Source organism: Nannospalax galili, unplaced genomic scaffold (assembly GCF_000622305.1).
Source record: "Nannospalax galili isolate Female #2095 unplaced genomic scaffold, S.galili_v1.0 scaffold9, whole genome shotgun sequence".
Classification (NCBI taxonomy): Eukaryota; Metazoa; Chordata; class Mammalia; order Rodentia; family Spalacidae; genus Nannospalax; species Nannospalax galili.
Window position 1 is genome coordinate 224,169 of NW_008360332.1, and position 19,936 is coordinate 244,104.

The 19,936-nt window shown below is 35.1% G+C and overlaps 1 protein-coding gene across 3 annotated transcripts in view; it reads right to left on the reverse strand.

The window, feature by feature from the left end:
- Adgrl4 (adhesion G protein-coupled receptor L4) overlaps window positions 1–19,936 on the reverse strand; it is a 97,746-nt gene that overhangs the window by 22,364 nt on the left and 55,446 nt on the right. For all 3 annotated transcript variants that reach the window (XM_017796411.1, XM_008826206.2, XM_029560301.1), the window contains 9 exons: window positions 19,661–19,731; window positions 18,244–18,423; window positions 17,951–18,134; window positions 16,717–16,833; window positions 12,508–12,713; window positions 11,001–11,174; window positions 9,575–9,778; window positions 7,367–7,587; window positions 7,169–7,235 (listed from right to left, as the gene is read on the reverse strand). In XM_017796411.1, the coding sequence (XP_017651900.1) occupies window positions 7,169–7,235; window positions 7,367–7,587; window positions 9,575–9,778; window positions 11,001–11,174; window positions 12,508–12,713; window positions 16,717–16,833; window positions 17,951–18,134; window positions 18,244–18,423; window positions 19,661–19,731 (1,424 nt within the window). The remainder of the gene's footprint in view (window positions 1–7,168; window positions 7,236–7,366; window positions 7,588–9,574; window positions 9,779–11,000; window positions 11,175–12,507; window positions 12,714–16,716; window positions 16,834–17,950; window positions 18,135–18,243; window positions 18,424–19,660; window positions 19,732–19,936) is intronic.

The following is a 19,936-nucleotide window of genomic DNA, read 5'->3' on the forward strand; positions in this document are numbered from 1 at the left end:
AAAACCTGATCTACGGAACACGGCCACTCCTTATTTTCATGTATTACAGTGGCTTTTGTGAGGATCAACTGAGATATGTTAACAGGTTTTGTAAAGATTAAAAGATTACACAAACGTAAAGTGAGTACCAATTCTAATGACTATCTTGATCTACCAATACCATCAGTGTTTCCCTCTCGTGTGCCATGCTGTAACCCTCTGCACAGTGGAACTAATTCCTAAGGGGACACTACTGATTAGCTTCCTCTTAGTTATTTATAATTGGGTTTGAGAGACTAAAGATATATTTTTAAAATATTTTTGGGTCTCTAATTTCTATCATGTCATCCAAGTCTTATGAAATTCCCAAAGACATTATCTTTGAAAGTATTTGCGGTAAGAATACAACTCGTATGTATGAGAACATATTGAAAACTATCAATGTATTATTCATTTTCTTTTTTAAAAGTTCCACTTCATCTTTTTCAAAAAAATTCCAGCTATCTGTTGTTCAAGTAAGTCAGAAAATATACAAAATGTTACAGACACTGAAATACTTATTTATATACAATATATAGAAAGTTTAGACTATTAAATGACCTTAAACTCCATCATTGAAGATGGAGCTAAATGTGATAGCATTAAAATCTGTAAAGAAAACGGTGACGTGTTCTTCACAAATTTTAAAATTTCAATGAGTAGTACTCTCTAAAATATCTTTCATGTGGTCATCTGATGGAAGACTCAACTGCAATTATTTTCTCATATCTGTGATATTTGTACATGATAGAGAAATATTAGGTCCTGAGTGTTCCTTACATGGTTACCTCCCTTTGGCCACCTTCCCAGACCCTGGCATGTCTACACCACCATGCACCTGCCCTTCCCATTATGATTCAGCCTCAATCTCATACCCCTTGTCCCTCCTCCAAGGGAAAAATTATAAAAATCCTGAGTCTGTGACAGAGGTCCCTTCTCTTCCAGTACAGGGCCACGAGGGGTACCCATCTCCTCCAGCCCTGTGTGGAGCTGCCTTCTTAGGTTTGTGCCCTAACAAACCTTGCTCTAAAGACGTCAGGTCCTCCCACTCTTCTCTCACTTCATTAATGTTATTTGTACAACTCTAGACTCTTGGTAGGTCCCAGGGAAGGGAACTGAGGACCTGACACTCAGGGGATTTCCAGCTCTGTGTAGGGGTAATTTTGGTTGCCATCTGTGGATAGTTATATTACTGGAATCTAGAAAGCAGAGGTCCAGACTCCCCATAGTGTGCAAGATAGACTCATAGCAAAGATTTTGCTGTGTCAACATACCTGTGTCATAGTAAAGATTGGAATGTACCTCTAGGTGGAGACATGCCATCATCTCTCTTAAGAATTGCTCTAGTTTGGCAGGTCAATCACCTGCCGAGGGACCACTGTACAGAGGAATATCCATTCCTTTAATGAGAAGGTGTTGTTTTCCTTTCCGGAATTCCCAATCCTCTGTGCAGTTCCCACGAGCCACCACGAGGTTGGAATGGGTCTATTCACTTTTCTGAGCCTGACTTAACTATTCTTCTTTTCTCTCTTTTTCTTTAGGGTGCTGGTCAGAGCCCAAGTATGCTTCTTCTGGTAGTTTGGGCTTTTGTCCCCTCTGTTTTTCTAAAACTCCCCTCTCCACAGTGCAACTGACAGCTCACCTTGCAGCTCACCTCTGCTGGCTTAACTTAAACCACATGGCTTTTCCAGTTTCTTCCCCAGAGCTTTGATTTACAGCTTGCCTGACGTGGGGTTCTTCTTTTAAATGCTAATACAACTGTCTTTGAGATTATATTTGAGTCTCTTCTTAAATTCTTCTAAGGAGACAAAGACCCTTCAGAGGGTACCTTGATATTCTGATATCATCTGGTGATCATAAAGGGACCCCTCCCAATTCTTCCATAACACCTGGACCATTTTGATCCTTTCTTTTGACTTTATTTATTCCAAGATCACCATTTTGACACCAAAGTAGCAAACTATTTGGCATAAATATAAGCAAAAGAACTTTCTCACATATTGTTGGTGGAACAAAATCAATTCATATAATTGTTTTGTAGGACAATTATATAAATTCTAAAATCGGTACAAACTTACATTTCTTCCTCTAGAAAGAACTTTTTAAGAATCTCCTTTAGTAGATACATGCACCATAGGGTCAGGATTATTTATGCAATACCATTTTAATAAGGAAACATTGGAAACAAATATTCATCCTTAGGGAAGTTGTCAAATACCACTCCACACTCAAATAAACATTGATAATGGCAAAATTGCATGCTTTAATGAGGAAAGATGGATACGATCTATTGCAGGTCATAGATGATTCAGGGGTTTGTTTACTTGTTTGTTTGTTTTAGCTTGTATTAAAGGTGTATGTGTGTACACAATGCAGTGATCTGGTGCCATAGAGCATGAATATTAAGAAGGAAGTGTAACTGACTTGCCAGAAATGAATATATTATAAAGAGATGATTTTTGGATTAGATTATCAAAGCAATGAAGTCAAAGAACTTGAAAATTTCCCAGGAACCTCATGTTGGGAAATGAAAAGCCTCAGAAGTCAGAGCTGAAACTCTCCATGAAAACACTACTCTCCAGGAAAGATTTATAACCTCACAGAGACAAGGATGGGTCAGTGGTGGGCAGGATCACACCCAGAACTGCTTAAACGTGCATATCTTGGTCTTTCTATTTAAATTTTAACCTTTAAAAAACGTTTTCTTCTTCATTATTTTTATTTTATATGTGTGGGTGTAATGCCTGTGTGTATGTAAGTGCACCTGTGTGCTGCAATGCCCATGGAGGTCAGAAGAGGGCATCAGTTCTCCTGGAACCTGAGTTACAGATAGTTGTTAGCTGCCACATAGGTGCTAGGAACCAAACCCAGGTCCTCTGCAAAAGCAGCCAATGCCCTTAACCACTGAGCCATCTCTCCAGCCCTGAACTTTAATCTCACTGTAGGTTTTGAAGATAGATTTGAGGAAATCACAGGATCTCTGTGCCTGTCTTCCCAATGTGATTACATCAAATCTGTATCCTTAAAAAACAAACAAGCAAAAAACACCTATGAATTTGGCGGTTTTATTGGATTCTCAAGGATGGGTGGCTGAGCTTGGCTTCTTCCAGTACAGGCTGTGACCTAAAGTTTGGTATCAGGAATAGTTAGCATCAGAGACTAAGAGTGTAGAAGAGAAGGCTGGAGAGATGGCTCAGTGGTTAAGAGCACTGGTTGCTCTTGCAGAGGACTGTGTTTGATTCCCAGCACCCACATGACAGGTAACAACCATCGGTAACTCAGTTCCAGGGGATCCGATGCCCTCTTCTGGCCTCTGTGTCACTGCACAACATGGGCGCACTTACATACATACAGGCAATATCTTCATACTCATAAAATAATAGTGACAAATAAAATATTTTTTAAAGTATAGGATAGAATATTTGGTGTTTGTACAATTATAAATTTATATGTCTTTTGATCTTAGGGCAATTGGGAAATTCAAAATGTAATTATATCACATAATATGAGTGTATATACACATATATTTTTATATAAATGTACATATGTAAGAGTTATATAAAGAATTGACTTTTAGTAGGTTTTAATCAGTGCTTTTTAAAAGTGAAAGTGAAAGAGACTGTAGACATACAAAGAACAATTAGAGGAGACCTTTATGAAACCCCAGTAGAGCTCTGGCAATCTAAGTATGTCTGTAAGAGCAGCAATATAGCAACACTCCATTATAAACATTTTGATTTAAATTCTAATGAGGCTCACAGTTTTAAAGAAAATGCTTTATATGGACATAGCCTAATTACTATTTGGTTCCATCAAGAATATTCTATTGTTCAATAACTGAACATAGCTATGGGAACATTCAGTTTCTATTCAAAAGTTAAATTATGTTTTACAAACTCTTTTTTATTTTTGTATACTTGAATCTAATAGCTTGTATAGGTTTTGTTAAAAAATTCAACATTAGCATTAAAAATATTGAAGGAAACATTATGGAAATTATCTTCAGTTTGCAGCTTGCATTTACAAAGACTCAGAAGTCTCTTTCTCCTCCAGCTTCATTCTTTCAAAGGCATAGGTGGGTCTTTTCATGCCTAGACACAATCTAAATGTTATATGTACTGATTCATAGATAGAATCAATGGGTTCACCAGCTTGTATTTCAGAACTCAAGAGATCCTTAATATTAACAAGTCGATACCTGAGGAAGTACTTTCATATGATCAATGGAGAAAATGTTGCTGTTCAAATATCTAAGCAGTTAACACTAATCAAACGAGATTAAAAGGGTGACTATTTGTTTGAAACAGTATACCTAGGGGCAGAAAAAGCCACCAGAGCTGAAATAATTCAGTTCTTACTCATTTATATATTTTCTCTAAGGCATTTTACATTATGATCCCAAGCCAAGCATGCCCTAGAGCCCCATTCTTAAAACCTAGCAAGCAACATTTAAAATAGCTCAGTATTACTCTATGAATAAAATTCAAGAATTTCATGTAAGAATGAGAGTGACTAAGTTGTTCAAGACAGTACGTGTATCTAGTATAATTCTTACTACATTTATTCTGAGAAATGGTGAAAGAAATCTTGTCCCTCATTTGAGGTTATAACAATATAGCCACTAATTATTTAAATTTAAAAGTTCACTTGTGTTTTGTTTCTATTCTAGAAAACTAATGTTTCCATTTTCATTAATTTCCTATTTTCCCATTTTATTTGCTTAGTTTAGCTATTCTTTTTATGCAGACAGTATTGTAAACAACAAAGTCTAGATGATAGGCATATATGTTATATTTTGCTTTATAATTTATATTTTGCATTATAATTAAATGCTGTTACACAGTCACTAACATTTTTAAAGTTAGTATCTGCACATACACATACATATATGCTACATTAGATCACACATTCTAATACATATCATTTGGTGCTGTGAAAATTCTTGTTTTCAAAATCTGGTTTTTGTTTGATATTTTTATCCATAAAAGGTAAGAATAGAAAAGTCATAAGATCCTCTTTCAAATAATTGGGATTTTCCTTTTTTAATTGTTAAAGAATGGATGTTTTATAAAGTTTTACTTCCCATTGTATTATTGAATTGTGCTGAAATTATTTCCATTTATCTTTTGAGTTCAGGAGAAAGCAGTAAATATCTGAAGAAATATCACTTGACCATTTTTTCTACCGCATGCATTACTATAGTTTCATCAGTGAATCAATTAGAATTAAAAACTGACTAAATTATTATTGAGGACTTATTAGTCAGTTCTATGTTCTGGGGTTACCAAAATATAGTATATTACTCTGAGGAAGTTAGCAAATATAACAGATCATTAAAAGCACTAAAAAGTTTAGAATCCAAATTCTATGAGAGTGTGTTTCAGAAAGAGATTAGTTTAAAACCTAGGAAGGACCCCATGACTATTCACTAATTAATAACAAGATTTCGGAAAGCAAAGCTTTGCAGAAAGTGTCAAGATCATTGAAGGGAAGGACTCTGTAAGTAAAATATTCAAGCAGATATCCACACAAGGCTAAGGTTGTGGTTTGGAGGTACAGGGAAATGAAGTGGAAATCATGCAAGAGGTACAAGGGCTGCCAAGAACGCCATCCACTGAATCACAGATGTCAAAACTGAACTACAGAAAAACAATGAGTCATTAATTTCAAACGAGAATATTGTGATGGTGTCTGTTTATGCTTTTGGAAAGCTTTGAGGACTTATTGTTTTATAAGCCCATCAAAGTCTGTTTAATTAAGATACCTCTCCTCATTTATAAGCAAGTTTAAAGAATGATATGAAATCATTCTATGAAGAATACTTCTCTCCTACTTTAGAGAAACATGCTCTCATTTCTCCCTGTTTTCATCTTAATTTCTAGCCTTCCATTTTTCATCTAAACACTAAGAATCATTATTCCACAGAATATCACTTGTAAAACAATACTGACATGCCTTGCTCTGCAGAGGAGGGATCAGTAAAACAGAACATGTAAACTGTCTTCATATAAAATACTCGTATCACGCTACCAGTGCAGACATGTGAACAGGATGTAGTTCAGTCTATATTCTGATAGGATTTGCAATGAATTAGCTCAAAGGCTTGTAGCTGAAATCTAGCCAGTTGTTTTAAAGATATTTGCGGGATTAATTTTGAGAATTAGAAACAATTTTCTGTGATGAATATGAAGTATAATTTTTGAATGTACTTGATTTTTACCCACATCATTAACAAATAAAGCTTGATGAAAGCCCATTCATTGCTTTGCATATGAAGTCCGTCTGTATTTAGCAACTCCCTCACAATCATAAAACATTCAAGTGAAAAGAGAGAAACAAAAAAAACAAAAAGATGACTAGTTTATAGCCAAAAAACATGGAACAAAGTTGTCCAAATTATTGGCACAATTTTTTGTTCTGACAATTTATTCCATTCTAGCATCTTGTCATACTGCCCAGATTCATTGACAGACTATTATATTCAGAAAGGCGCTGAAAATGTTCAGCACTTAGAAATGCTCTTGAGTCATATAAAAAATGTCTTTATTTAGAATGGAACATATAATACCTGCAAAATTTGTAGGTTTGAAACCACTTTCAGTAAGAATTAAAAGGCCCTCTTCCTTGTTGAAATAGGACTATCAATAGATGACTTGTCTGTTCCTGAGAAATAGTGGGTTCTTGTCCCTGACGTTGCAATTTAGTTTAAAATCACTTTATGATGACAGGGTACACAAAGATGATAAAACCAAAAGGATGACAGTCTAATCTTCAAAGATGATGGATCATCGATAAGAGATTAAATAACATAAACATCCGAAATACCAGATTATCAGGTGGTTGGCACACTTTCACTATTGCAGTAAGAAGAGACCCTACTGATTAGTGCAAGATGCTTTTTCCTGTTATGCAAAGGTTTATTTTTCCCCAAGGAAGATGAATGATAATTGTTCTGTGTTTGTAAGTTATGTAATTTTCTCAATTCATATATATATATGCACATATGTATATGTATACATATATGTATATATGTGATATTACCAAACAAAGAGTCAGAAAATCAGGTTTTACAAAGTATAATAACTGATTACTGGAAATTTAGTTTGGAATCATAGTCCCTAAATTTTAACAGTAGTTTTTATAGACTTACAAGAATGATGAGACAGGCGGGTCCTATAAAGCTCCAAATGAAGTTGTTTTCAGTGCTCAGCCAGCATCTGAAAAGTAAATGAAAGACAAAAAAAATCTATAAATATTTTGTATATACTCTAAAAAACCAGCATTTTTAAAGATACGTGAAGAATATTCAGTAGTGTGTTTGAATGCTCATATAGTCCTTTTAACTTACATTTTGGTAGTGCCGTAATATCTGTAGCCTAAGGATGCTGAGAATCCAACAACCACAGCTGGGCTGAGATAGCCAAAGATGTAAAAATTCTTGTGCAAAAATCCTTTGTTGTAGATGACCCCCACAACAATGAGATACAGGTGTATGCCTTCAATGCACATCCAAGCGAAGGCAGCTAAAAAGAAATAATGCAGCAGGCCAGCTATGATGGAGCAGAAGAGCTGAGATAGAAGGGAAAAGCCATCAGCAACATTTCCTCTGTATTCTCATAACACCTCTCAACTTTCTTCATGAAAAATGTCACTTTATATCACAACATTATAATATTCCAGTCTTGGGGCTGGAGATCTGGCTCAGTATAAAAGCTTTCGCTGCTCTTGCAGAAGACCAGAGTTCAGTTCCCAGTACTCACAACCACCTGCAACTTCAATTCCAGGGAGTCTGTTGGCCTCATTAATCAACTGCATACGCATATACATAAATAAGAGAGAACTTAAATAAAATATTTCAGTCTTGCTATTTAAGATGTGCTACTTATAGCTGACTTGACAGAACTGTACTACATTGATGGTAAGCATGAACTAATCTTGTGATAGAGCTTAGCACTGTCCAGAGACTTCTCATTTCATTCATCAATGTTCTGGGATAAATTGGGTCATATGTGAAATATTAGTGTCTTGGTGACTGTGTGATGATTTATGATGACTTCTATGTGGAGATATTTCTCTTTCCCATTTTACTCAAGCACAAAGAATGGAAATTATTGTTCATACCATAAAAAATAAAATGAATATCTTGATTAAGTAAAAAATTGAGTCCACAAAACAAACAGTACATTTTACCGAAATGTTTCTTGGAGAATTGTTTTCAACTGTCATATTACTAAATAAATTTGAAGTGGCTTTTAGTTAAACATCATTCCTGAGTATTTATTGATTACCTAACACTAGAGTTAGGCTTATAAGAACTAACAGTAGTTACCCACGACCTTTAAAGTAAAACTAATAAAATTCATCTCTGGGGAGGTTGCACAACTCACATCCCTATTTTCCTTATTGAAACCACATAATCCAAGAAGGTGTTAAAATATGTTGGATTGTGCTGTATAAAGTTCAGGAACAGAAAAATTTCTGGAAATTGAATTTGGAAGGCACTTATTGAGGAGGTGGGAGTTGAGATAAAGTTCAAAATGGGCAGATCTGATGGGGGAGAACTTAAAACACTTAAGGAATAATTTTGGCACGAAGGTGGGAAGAAATGATAGAAGACTACTGGGAGTGTGCAAAACGGAGAGGTGTCAAAACAGATAGGATGTTTATAGTCTGGTGTACACTACTTAAAATACATGCTCCTTTGCACCTAATTCAGAAAGGAAACTTGGTAACTACTGCTAGCTTCAGTCCTTGGAAGGACTAAGAGGACCGGAAACCAGAAGGCACTCTGGTCACGAGAATATGCTTCTCTGCTCTGTGCGAACTCCAACATTCTGCTCACACCACCCACCATGGGCTGCTGCCAGACTCTGGGTTACAGACATCCCTGCTCCCTAGAGATCAAGGAGGTTCCTGTGATCAGTGCTTTCGGCTCAAGGACGAATGAAAGGGCTCCATGGTAACTGTGATGAGCCTTCTTAGAACCGCATCATTGTTTAACGCTTTCTTCCTCCTTTGCTTCACTTGGGGTAGGACCTCATCGTGCCTGCTGGATCTTCCAGTCTGAAATTCCGATTTCCTCTCACAGCACTTCGTTTTTAACGCACATATTTCATGTTTAACCCTGCTCCTGCACAGCCCTAGGTTAATGAAATATAAAACTCTTTGGCGAGGTCCTAGGTAGAGCCCACTTATCCCTGGTGCTGCAGTTATGCTCGGTCCCAATCCTAAAATAAGCTTTGTTTATCATTCTTTCCCTCCTTAGTCCTTGATTATTGCTCAGGTACAAACAAAATGGGGATTCCTTGTTATAAAATTTATCTTTTCCCAATAATTTACATAACGAGAGATATTTGTGTTTAATGAACTTGACGAGTAGGTTGTTTATATACGTTACAATTATCAAATCTTTAAAAAGATAGTTTAAGGAATCACTGTCTAGTATGTATATCTTATTAAGACCTTAATTGTAATTGTGTTTATGTGATATGTTTATTTAGGAAAATACAAGAGAAAACAAGAATAAAGCACGTGGGTAAGGGGCGTTTCTACACACCTTATTTGTGCTTATATTAATCCCAACAAGGAATACCAGCTCAGCGAGGAAAAGGCTGCAGCAGAGGTTTTTGTGAATTGTTGTCCTGGTGCTTTGAATTTCACTGAAAAACCAGAAGGTGAAAATGCATATGGCGAGACAAATCAGTGAGATAATTATTCCGAGCTGAGTGATCCTCGTTAGGATATTGTAATCTTTAATTCCCTAAAGGAAAATAACAAGAAAGCGTTAAGAGCATGACTTAGGTAACTTATCAAAGGGACTGCAATGTGGAATGAGCTTCTCCGTGTACCACTAATCAAAGTGCTCACAAAATGCAAAAATTAAAGCACACATTTAGATGAGAAAAACTTTTCCTTTTGAAAGCCTTTGCCATTCATAGAAATCTGACATAAATCATGTAGCACGCTAACAGTACAACTGGTGAATTTTTTCCCTCTAAGTGCAGTGTATATTAGTATATCCCTGAATAACGCTATCACCATTAGCATAATGACATTGGAAAGGTAATTCATTATTGTAATGGGAAAACAGTTAAAACAGACATATCAATGGTAAATTCAAGACTTAGGTCTGTGAGGCGATTCATCTAAAACACAGTAAACGAAGGTAAAAGAAAAACAGAATATATGGATAACCAAAATAGTGTAATTGAAACTTTGAAATGGAAAATGTTTTTTTTTTATTCTAGTTAGATGAGTTATTTATTTTTATGTTCAGAAAGCAGAATAGAAGTTTCCCCCTTAATTAACATCTTGAAAGAAATCATCTTTACGACTGGTACCATTTTGGACAAATTTACTGTGCCACTTAATTTATTTAATGGATTCTAAGAATCCATAGAAGTAAATCAGTAATCTGATGAATATTATAACAGAGATAGAACATACAATTATATAATAATAATCAAATAATAATCTAAGAGGACAGTAATGAGGTAAAATTCATATGACAAAGATATTTACCTTAACTTTTTATGTTTGAGAATGTTTGAAGTTCAACATTGTGAAAATATATTAACTACAAATGTGCCAGATTTTACCAGGTATCAAATATTTTTGGACACATTGTCACTGGTAAAACTGAATTCATTACAAAGGAAAAGGTTTTTAGGTTCCATGACGCATTAAATGTGTGAAATACTACAGACAGCATACAAAGCTAAGAGCAAACGGAGAGATGTTTTCTCTAACATAGATGTCATGGACTACATAAGCCTTTGGTTAGAAATAACTTAAATTTCCACATTATATGCATCCTAGAAGGAGAAAAAGATAGACTAAAAGAAAATGCTGGGTTTTACAGGGATTTTAAACAAGCTGTTGGTCCCCAAGACAAAGATATGAAAAATTATTATTCTTTTTAATGACATGAAGAGAGAAAGTGATGGTCAAGTTTATAAACGTGAAGTGCTACATTGGCTTACAATGGAAGTGCCAGAAGACATCAAGATTGCAAAATGTGTCAGGTGATTGCAGCGGCACGAAGTATGGGTGTCATTTGAATATGTCAGCTCGCAGCCGTCCGAAGACCAGCTGCCCATCATGGTGTCAGGCGAGTAGTTCCAAAATGCACATTGAGTCCTATACTCCTCTGAGATCTGAAAAAGAAATGTTTTACTGATGAGAAAAAGAAAATGTTACACCTATGGTATTGTGCATGCCATATTTAAGATAGCACTGATATAATTAATATAACACCTGAACATTAGAACAGAGAATCAGCTGATAAATGAAGTCTGTGGTTTTATAGATGGCTTAAAATTCACAGTGCCACAATGCTCTATTTGATCTGTTTTGTAGCATGTAGTTATGATAATTCTTATTAAACAAGATCATGTTACTGAGGACAGAGTATTATATAAATTCATTATATGTCTTTACTCAACAAATGCTTATTATTTATTGAACAGTTGTCATTTGTCTGTGCACTAAAAGAGAATATTGCCAAAAATGTATATGCATGTTTGGTCTTACATTCTAATTAGAAATGAAAAAGTATAAAACGAGAAAATTAAATCAAAACAAGAAGAAAATGGAAAAATGGCCTGAAGATATTTTCCTGGAAGATAAAGACAGATAATTTATTATTATTAATTATTATTATTACTATTACATTTATTCTATTTGTGTGTGTACATGCATGCCTTTGGGTGTGTCACAACATCCATGTGGAGGTTAGAGGATGGCTTATAGGAGTCTGTTTCCTCGTATTATTTTGGTCCAAAGGATCAAACTCAGGTTGTCAGGATTGGCAAGAAACACTTTTACCTGCTGAGCCATCTCACTGGCTTTTAAATAACATTTTTCCATCCTTAAAGATACTAGGCCTAAAAGTTCCCAAAATTAATGATGTATGCAAACTAAAACTAGAAAACAGCTTAATTCTAGAGAACTAATTATGTAATTCACTAGTATTGATTAGAAACACTAAGGAAAAGTAGAAATATAAAATAACTGATTGGAGGTTGGGGTTCTAGCTCATTGAACATAAGCCTAGAATGAAAGGAATTGAGTTTGAGACCTATCACTGAAAGGATGGATGGTTAATGATGTATGCAAACTAAAACTAGAAAACAGCTTAATTCTAGAGAACTAATTATGTAATTCACTAGTATTGATTAGAAACACTAAGGAAAAGTAGAAATATAAAATAACTGATTGGAGGTTGGGGTTCTAGCTCATTGAACATAAGCCTAGAATGAAAGGAATTGAGTTTGAGACCTATCACTGAAAGGATGGATGGAAAGAAGGAAGGAAGGGAGGGGGGAAAGAAGGAAGGGAGAGTCAAAACCATATTAACTTTTCAGTTTAATTTTTGATGTTTACTATTTTCACATGCTAAGATGCACATATAATTACAGTAATATCTCCCAAAGTAGTCCAGGTTCTTTAACGTATATCACCCTTTACCAACACTAGAAAACAACTTACCTTTACGTGACTTAGTGTAAATGTTATTTTATCAAGTTCATACAGTGTTGGCGGATTTGAGCTAATTGAGGCTGAAATTACTGAAGAAATGACTTTTTCCTTTTCTTCAGAATGATCATAATCTTGAGGTTCAAGTAAGAGTTTGTTGGATGAGGAAAGCAGGAGGCCAATGCTCTTATAACACAAAAATGCAACTGCAGCCTTGCCTATGAATCAAATAAGTGTATTCAGTGAAAGTCTTACAAAATGAAAGTATATTAAAACCCTAAGGCATAAAACTTGAGTAGTCAAAATTTATACTCTTAGGAAAACATATATATTAAAATGCGGGCTGCAATAATCCCATAGTACATTATCACAGCGTATTAATCTCTTACATTCTATGACCTTTATGGACTATTATTACATCACCTTTGCATAAAATTTAGAAGGGAGATAAATAATGTTAGATAAATTTACATTGTGATCCTAACAAAGAGCCAGAGTGTTAAGTGTATTCATCTTAAAAGAAAAGAAATCTTGAAGTTAAGTCATTTTGCCCAAGTGCAAATACATGAATTCGAGAGCTACTGTGTGGAAATTATTGCTGGCTTATAGACCTAAGAGAGTTGGATGAGTTCTGACATGCACTAAGCTCAACCCTGTACACACTGCAATAGTTCCTTTCTACTTATGAAAACTACAGCTCTGTGGGGTCAGGGGAGTGAATGTTTTGCTTTGAGAGGCATATGTTTATTCATTCCCTTAGCACTACTCAAATGTGGTATAAGTCCAATGCTGCAGAATTTTAAATACAAATATTGATAATATAACAAAAAGACAGTGATCCTCAAACTGAACAGGAACATTCATTCAGTATGATTATGTTAAGTTGAAGTTGCTAAGTGTATTACCATTCATCATAATTTTTAAAGACATCAAAGCAGATATTGCAAACAGCCTTGCCTAAGATTGGTACATAATATACAGTATTTCTTTGACCTCTTAGCTTGGAAAAAAATTTATCCAAGAAACAAAGAAATCTTAGTCAAATATAGCTGGGCTAGTGAACTGTGATTCCCAGAGTTGACCATGAGGCTGTGGTTTGACTGAAAACCTTCTCAGGAAACATGAAGTCCACTTGGAGGAATGGTACCTTTTCAAGGATCACAGTATGAAATTGCCCTAAATAAAATGAAGAATCAAGAAGATAAGTTGGACTTTATTTTGTTTATTAATTTCTGTTATGTTACCTAAAGTTCAATGCTTGTTTAGCACCAACTAGTGATTTTGGACAAGAATTGTCACCACAGGCTCTGAAATCCCCTTTGATCTCATTGTGAATACCATTTTGTCATTGTTTATCCTTAAGATTTTGAACCCCCTCCAGTTCCCACGATGTTTTGCTGATTTTAGATCTGATTGTTCTTTGAAATTTCTCACCAAATGTTAGGGTTTGAATTTGAAATGTCCCCTACTCACTCATACTTTGAATGCTCGATCTCCAGTTGGTGGAGATATCTGTAGGAGTTTCTAGGAGACCAGGCCGGCAGAAGTAGGTCCCTAGGGCTGGGGCTTTGAAGGCTATCCCCACTCCCGAGTGCATCTTGCTTTCTCTACTGCTTAATCTCTGGGGATGTGAGACGTCTGCCACACAGTGATTTCACCCTGCTGTCCCTCCCATGCCTTCCCCATCATGAGGCAAAGACTGAGAGAAGCCCTTTGAAACTGTGAGCCAAATAAATCTTTCCTCCCTTAAGTTTTCCTGCCAGACGTCCTGTTAACTAACACAAAACATTGGACAATCCACCAAAGAAATAAGAAACCTTTATTCAAAAACAACAACAACAAAAAAAAAACAGGGCTCACTCACTAACAAAAGAGACTTCAAAAATAGTCTCATTTGAAAAGAATATTTTATTTCTCACCATTTTGTTCTGTTGCTTACAATGTGTTTTTCCTAAGATCTGTTAGCTTTACTACATCTTTTTAAAAGAACAAGATGCAGCCTTTAATTCCATGACTAAAACAAACATTTGAGCATTTCTTTAATGCAAATAGCTGTGATGAATTTATAGAGATGCCACTTCAGAATAAATACATATATGCACTTGTCAAAATTTCCATTTGATAAGAATTTTCCATTAGATTTATTTATCTCCTCTAGATCACTTTGTTTTGTGAACTTTGGTTTTATTTTCTTTTTCTGAAATGGCATCAATCAAGTTTTGTCACAGTAGTGCAAACTTGAGTTGCAATCTAGAGTACTAGAAAACCATCAGGGTGAAAAAAGTGGATTTTCTTGTATGTTAAACTCCAAGGTCAAGTTTCTAACATAGACTGAGAAATGAATTTCTCAGAGGCTCATCCAAATGGCTTCATTGCTCCTTCTTTTGAGAATAACTAAAACATTCTTTCAGTAGGACATTCTACAGTTGTCTGTTTTGGCATCTGATTATTATCCCAATTTCGTAAGTAATTAAAATGAAATATATAGAATTTAGCAACAGTCTATTATGCTTTTACTATAAAACTATGTTTTAGAGCATACACCTTGTTATGCTCAGCCTTTACCCAGTACATTTCTAAACACAGCCCATGTTAAACCTTCAGAACCTGCGTGCCGCTTGGTCCTCCTTCAGATCCCAAGTGATATACAGTGTATATTTTCTAATGATTTTCACTAACAAAACCAGTTGCAGATGTCATTGGGAAGGTGTGATCAATTTATTGTATTTTCCCTTACCTTTAACATTGAACCTTGAGGAAAATACATTGTCTCATCCTACCTTCTTGAGAGCTGAGATTCTGCACCTTTCAACTGTCTGTTTGCACCATCACTAATATAGTAAAGCTACCATACAATCAGCCTGTACCTCGTTGAGGTTTTAATTACATAATGATGTCATCATCTGTCTCCATAATAGATATTTTCCACTCGTTTTTCTCCCAACTTCTAAACACTTTTCAAACTGTCTTTGAAATTTTAACTCTTTAGCAGGTTCTGTGGATGGGCTCATAAAAGTTGTATGGAGGTCTCATCGAATACATATGGCATGACAGTCTAGGGGCCAAGGAGTCAGTGGCAACACTGAATGGTAGTTACGTACCATTTGTTTTATAACCATATGCTTCTCACTTTGATTGGAATATAAGTAATCGAGAGGATAATCCCAATAGACAAGGAAAAAAGAAAACCAAGCAGTAGAAAACAACAACAACAATAACAAAAAAATTAATAAATAAAGCAAACTGAAAAGACACCACGAAGACGGATTTCAGAATGGTTATTCAAATTAAGGGAAGCTCATCTGTTCAAGAACCAGTTTCTATATGTGCAACATGTTTACTGTATAACTTTTTATATTTATGACCATCCACACATTTCCATTTCATACTTTCCCTTGATAATATATGTTTACTTATGTGAGAACAATTATGACTGAAGTAATGCTATCATGGAGAGAATTTCTATAAACATTGCTCTAAAAGGACAGAAATGATTACATAAATTAAAGTTAAGTGATAAGGAAAACCTAGCTGGGCAGAATTCTTTGTTAACTTCTTCCCATGTTGTATTATTCTGAACTCTTTGCCGATAACAAAGAGATCCATTAACTCTGTGCCCCAGTTTCATTATCCATCTAATGAGGTCATGATATTAGATATCACTAAACTGTTAGCCACCACCATTCCCCATTTTAATTTTTCTTAAATGTTGCATTTGGTTTAGAGTTTACTTTATGAAAGCTAGGGAATGATGGATGGAAAAGAAGTCTAAGCCTAAACAATAACAGACTATTTTTTTTCTTTTGGTCTTTTTGAGACAGGGTCTCCCTGTAGCCCCAGCTGTCCTGGAACTCACTATGTAGACCAGGCTGGCCTTGGACTAACAGAGATCCACCTGCCTCTGCCTCCCGAGCGCTGGGATTAAAGGCATGTGCCACCACGCCTGGCAATAATGGAGTATTTAAAAAAACTTATCTCGTTTTTGTCTTCAAAAAAATCACAAATTTGGTTTAATGGTGAAGAATCAAGGTGCACACATTGTCAGCTAAATTTTCACCAGGTATTTATATTAGCATATAGTCTCAAATACAAATACAGATATTCTATATAGAAACTTAAAAATTTTTACAGGAAAGTACACATGTACATATATTATAAATAATTGCATGGTAAGTATTTATTAGAAATTAATTAACATGTATAAGATTGTTCAAATCCTACCAGTTGACTCATATAAAGCTTTTCTCTTGGAAAATATTTTTACATAGCCTCCGTCCACGTTCATATGGGGATGAGTATGCCGCATGTGATTTGAATCAAAAACGAAAACCTTGAGAGCTGAAATAAGACCATGAATATCATCAATTTTCTGAAATTAGTTGAACCAATGTCTTTTTTAAATTTAGAGACAGTTTCATCCACTGTTATTGCATCTCGGTTTCTTACTGAGCTCAGGTGGAGTGAGTACCCACTGAGGAGGTTGGAGCAGAAGAATTCCTTTCCAAAAATCCTGGCAAATTTCAATTTTTTTAAAAAACAAATTTCATTATCTCTGTCATAGTTACTGAGCTAAATAAAAGATAATATCTCTATATACTCCAGGACATCTATACATAATTAGTAATACGAACACAAAGATGAGTACAATGTCTTGCAGATGTGGGGCTGCGTGAACCACAGGATAGCTATGATTCAGCCTCACATGAAATTGTAAACTTAAGTAAAGCACTATGAGATATCTTTTAGAGTTTATTTTACTTTATTTTATTTTTTGGTAACTCAGTTGACTGGTTTTCAAGTGTGAACTTTATAGATGGTAATGTCCTGCCTCAATGTCCAAAGGTTGGACATGCCTCCTAGAACATCTGCAATTTAAATATAATGTACCATCTAAAGACTGAAAAGATTAAATTCTTGAGTGCATGAGAATGTGTTTTATGAAGGAGAACTGTAGTGTGCCTATAGACTAATCCCAGTACTTTCACCATTAATTTTGATACCTGATGCATCTCAAAGACATAATAATTGTAAATCAACAATTGCATAGCAGGATGTCAGGTGGATATCCAATAAAGACATATGCAATTGCTATTTCATAAGACATATCTTGTTTCTTCAGAACAATTTTATAACCATTTTCAGCTCTATCCAAGATTCTGGGTCTTCTCAGTCAACTGCATGAAGGAGGAAACTTTGTAATTTGCTATTGCTTATTATCAAAAGGCAAAGCATTACTAAAGAGCTATTTAAGTATACTATATACTCCTCCTTTCTTCCTGTGTGGTCCTTCATCCACATAGCTTTGGTAAATGAACCAGCATTGCTTCTTCCCATGACAACATGGTGGCAAATTTAATTAACTAGTATTTCAGGAACTGTCCCCTTACTGTCTTTTGAGGATGGTTTCTCTGGAAAACCCTACAGCTTCCAAACTGAACTTTCCCTCTTGTCTTACCTACGTCAGTGGAATTCACATCAAACTGAGTGGTCTTTTGGAAATTCTGAGATATTCTTAAGGTGGCTTGCTCAGCAGTATGCATCAGTTTTGTGAGATGCATTCTTCTGTGATTTGTAGGCAATTTGTCCCAAGTTATAAATGTATTCTTTTGAACAAAATTATTGATGGTTTTTACAAATTCCTATTTAAGAAAAAAATGTGTCATTAAAAATATTGGGATCTGATATTGAGGACAAATGTAAAAATTTTAAACATCAATAATATTATGAATTAAATGTCAATATACTCACAGTAAGAATTGAATTGGAAAGCATGTCCTTGGCTGAAACGTTCCTGCTCATGGAGCTTAGTAATGGGGATGACTTAGCTAATATCTCTATGTATGTGATTATATCTGTCTGTGAAAGCTCAGTCACAGAATTTCTATAGATTTCTTGCAGCAAAGCCATTGGTTCTTTTATGGGTCCAATCTGAGCAAAAATGAGTTCAGAAAAGGAGAATCAGATTCTGTTGGAGAATTTTAAGTATACGTATGGTTTATGAGATTTGGAAAACAGCTCGGAGGGTAACCCACTTGCCTCACAAGATGGGGGCTGGAGTTCAGATACCAGAACCCGTGTGAAAAATGGCCTTCGTGGCAGTCCCCCAGTAATCCCAGTGCTTTGGAGGCAAAGGAGCCCAGGGGCAAGCTGTGATTAGTCAAATTGGTGAGTTCTAGGTTCAGTGAGAGACCCTGTCTCAATAAATAAGGTAGCCAGTGACTGAGAAAGATACCCAATGGCAGCACCTGGCCTCCACATGCACTCACACATGTGTTTCCACACATGTGAACACACATGAACACCAGGCACACCTACAGACACATTTAGAAAACATAATAAGACATATATTAACTTTACTCAGAGGTCAGCTCTCCTGTCTTATATATAAGTAATTTAACAGATTGAAATAGGATCATGAACACTGAAATCAGAGTTTATTTAGAAAGGATTAGCGAGTAATATAGAAAGCTTTGAGTTTACTTCAGAAAGACACAGAACATATTTGAATGGATAATTTAAAAAATAGCTTTGAAAGTAACATCCTGTTCTCCAGTAAGGAATTATATTCTAGCCAGTAAAATTACTTTAATATTTAAAATCATTAATTCTTATATGTATTAATATCATAAGTAAGAAATTGTGACTTAAGAGCCTGTATTGGATTGTTATCAACCAAAGCGTTCTTCAGCACGTGATCATATGGGAACCTGCCTTGGCCAAAAGTGGCTCCTCAAGTTCTGGCCCATCCTTTCAATCACATAGGGACAATTTTACAAGTGTTCTCTTATTTGCCCTTTGAAGTGCTCACTTTGAAGTACAAAATCTAGTTGCATTTAACAAGGTCTCTTAGAATGTAGGGCTGGATCTGAGTCAATGTGTGTTTTTATTATTTTATTCAATAACTTTCTTTTATGTTGAAAATAATTTTCCAATACAGCAAATAATGAAAATTAACATAAATTAAACAGGTTAAACCTTCTCCAAAACTTTGGAGAGTTTTGAATTAATCCTATCTGTGATGTACATAATATCTCTCTGCACAAAAACAGTTTTAATTCTCTATGAAGTTCAACTGCTGGTCTTTTCGAAATTGATTTAGGTTGCATTTCTAACTGAGCTCAAAATGGTAAAATAATATAAATTTTAACCAAACTCATCTACTTACTTTTTCAAAAGTTTTATTAACACTTGCAGCAATGCAGGCATTATCCAAGTGGCAATTTGCATCCACACTTTCTGTAGAAAAAGAAAACACTATACAGTAAGTTTAAAAATTATTTTTTCTTTAGCTGATCATTTTGACTAAAATGACTTTGCTCATTTTCACATTAAAAGTGCATTCTTTAACATCTGAGTTTCCATCTGCATTATACAGTAAAAAAAAACATATCACAGAAAACAGAAGACAGAAGTTTGAAGGGTTTGGGAATGAATGTAAATT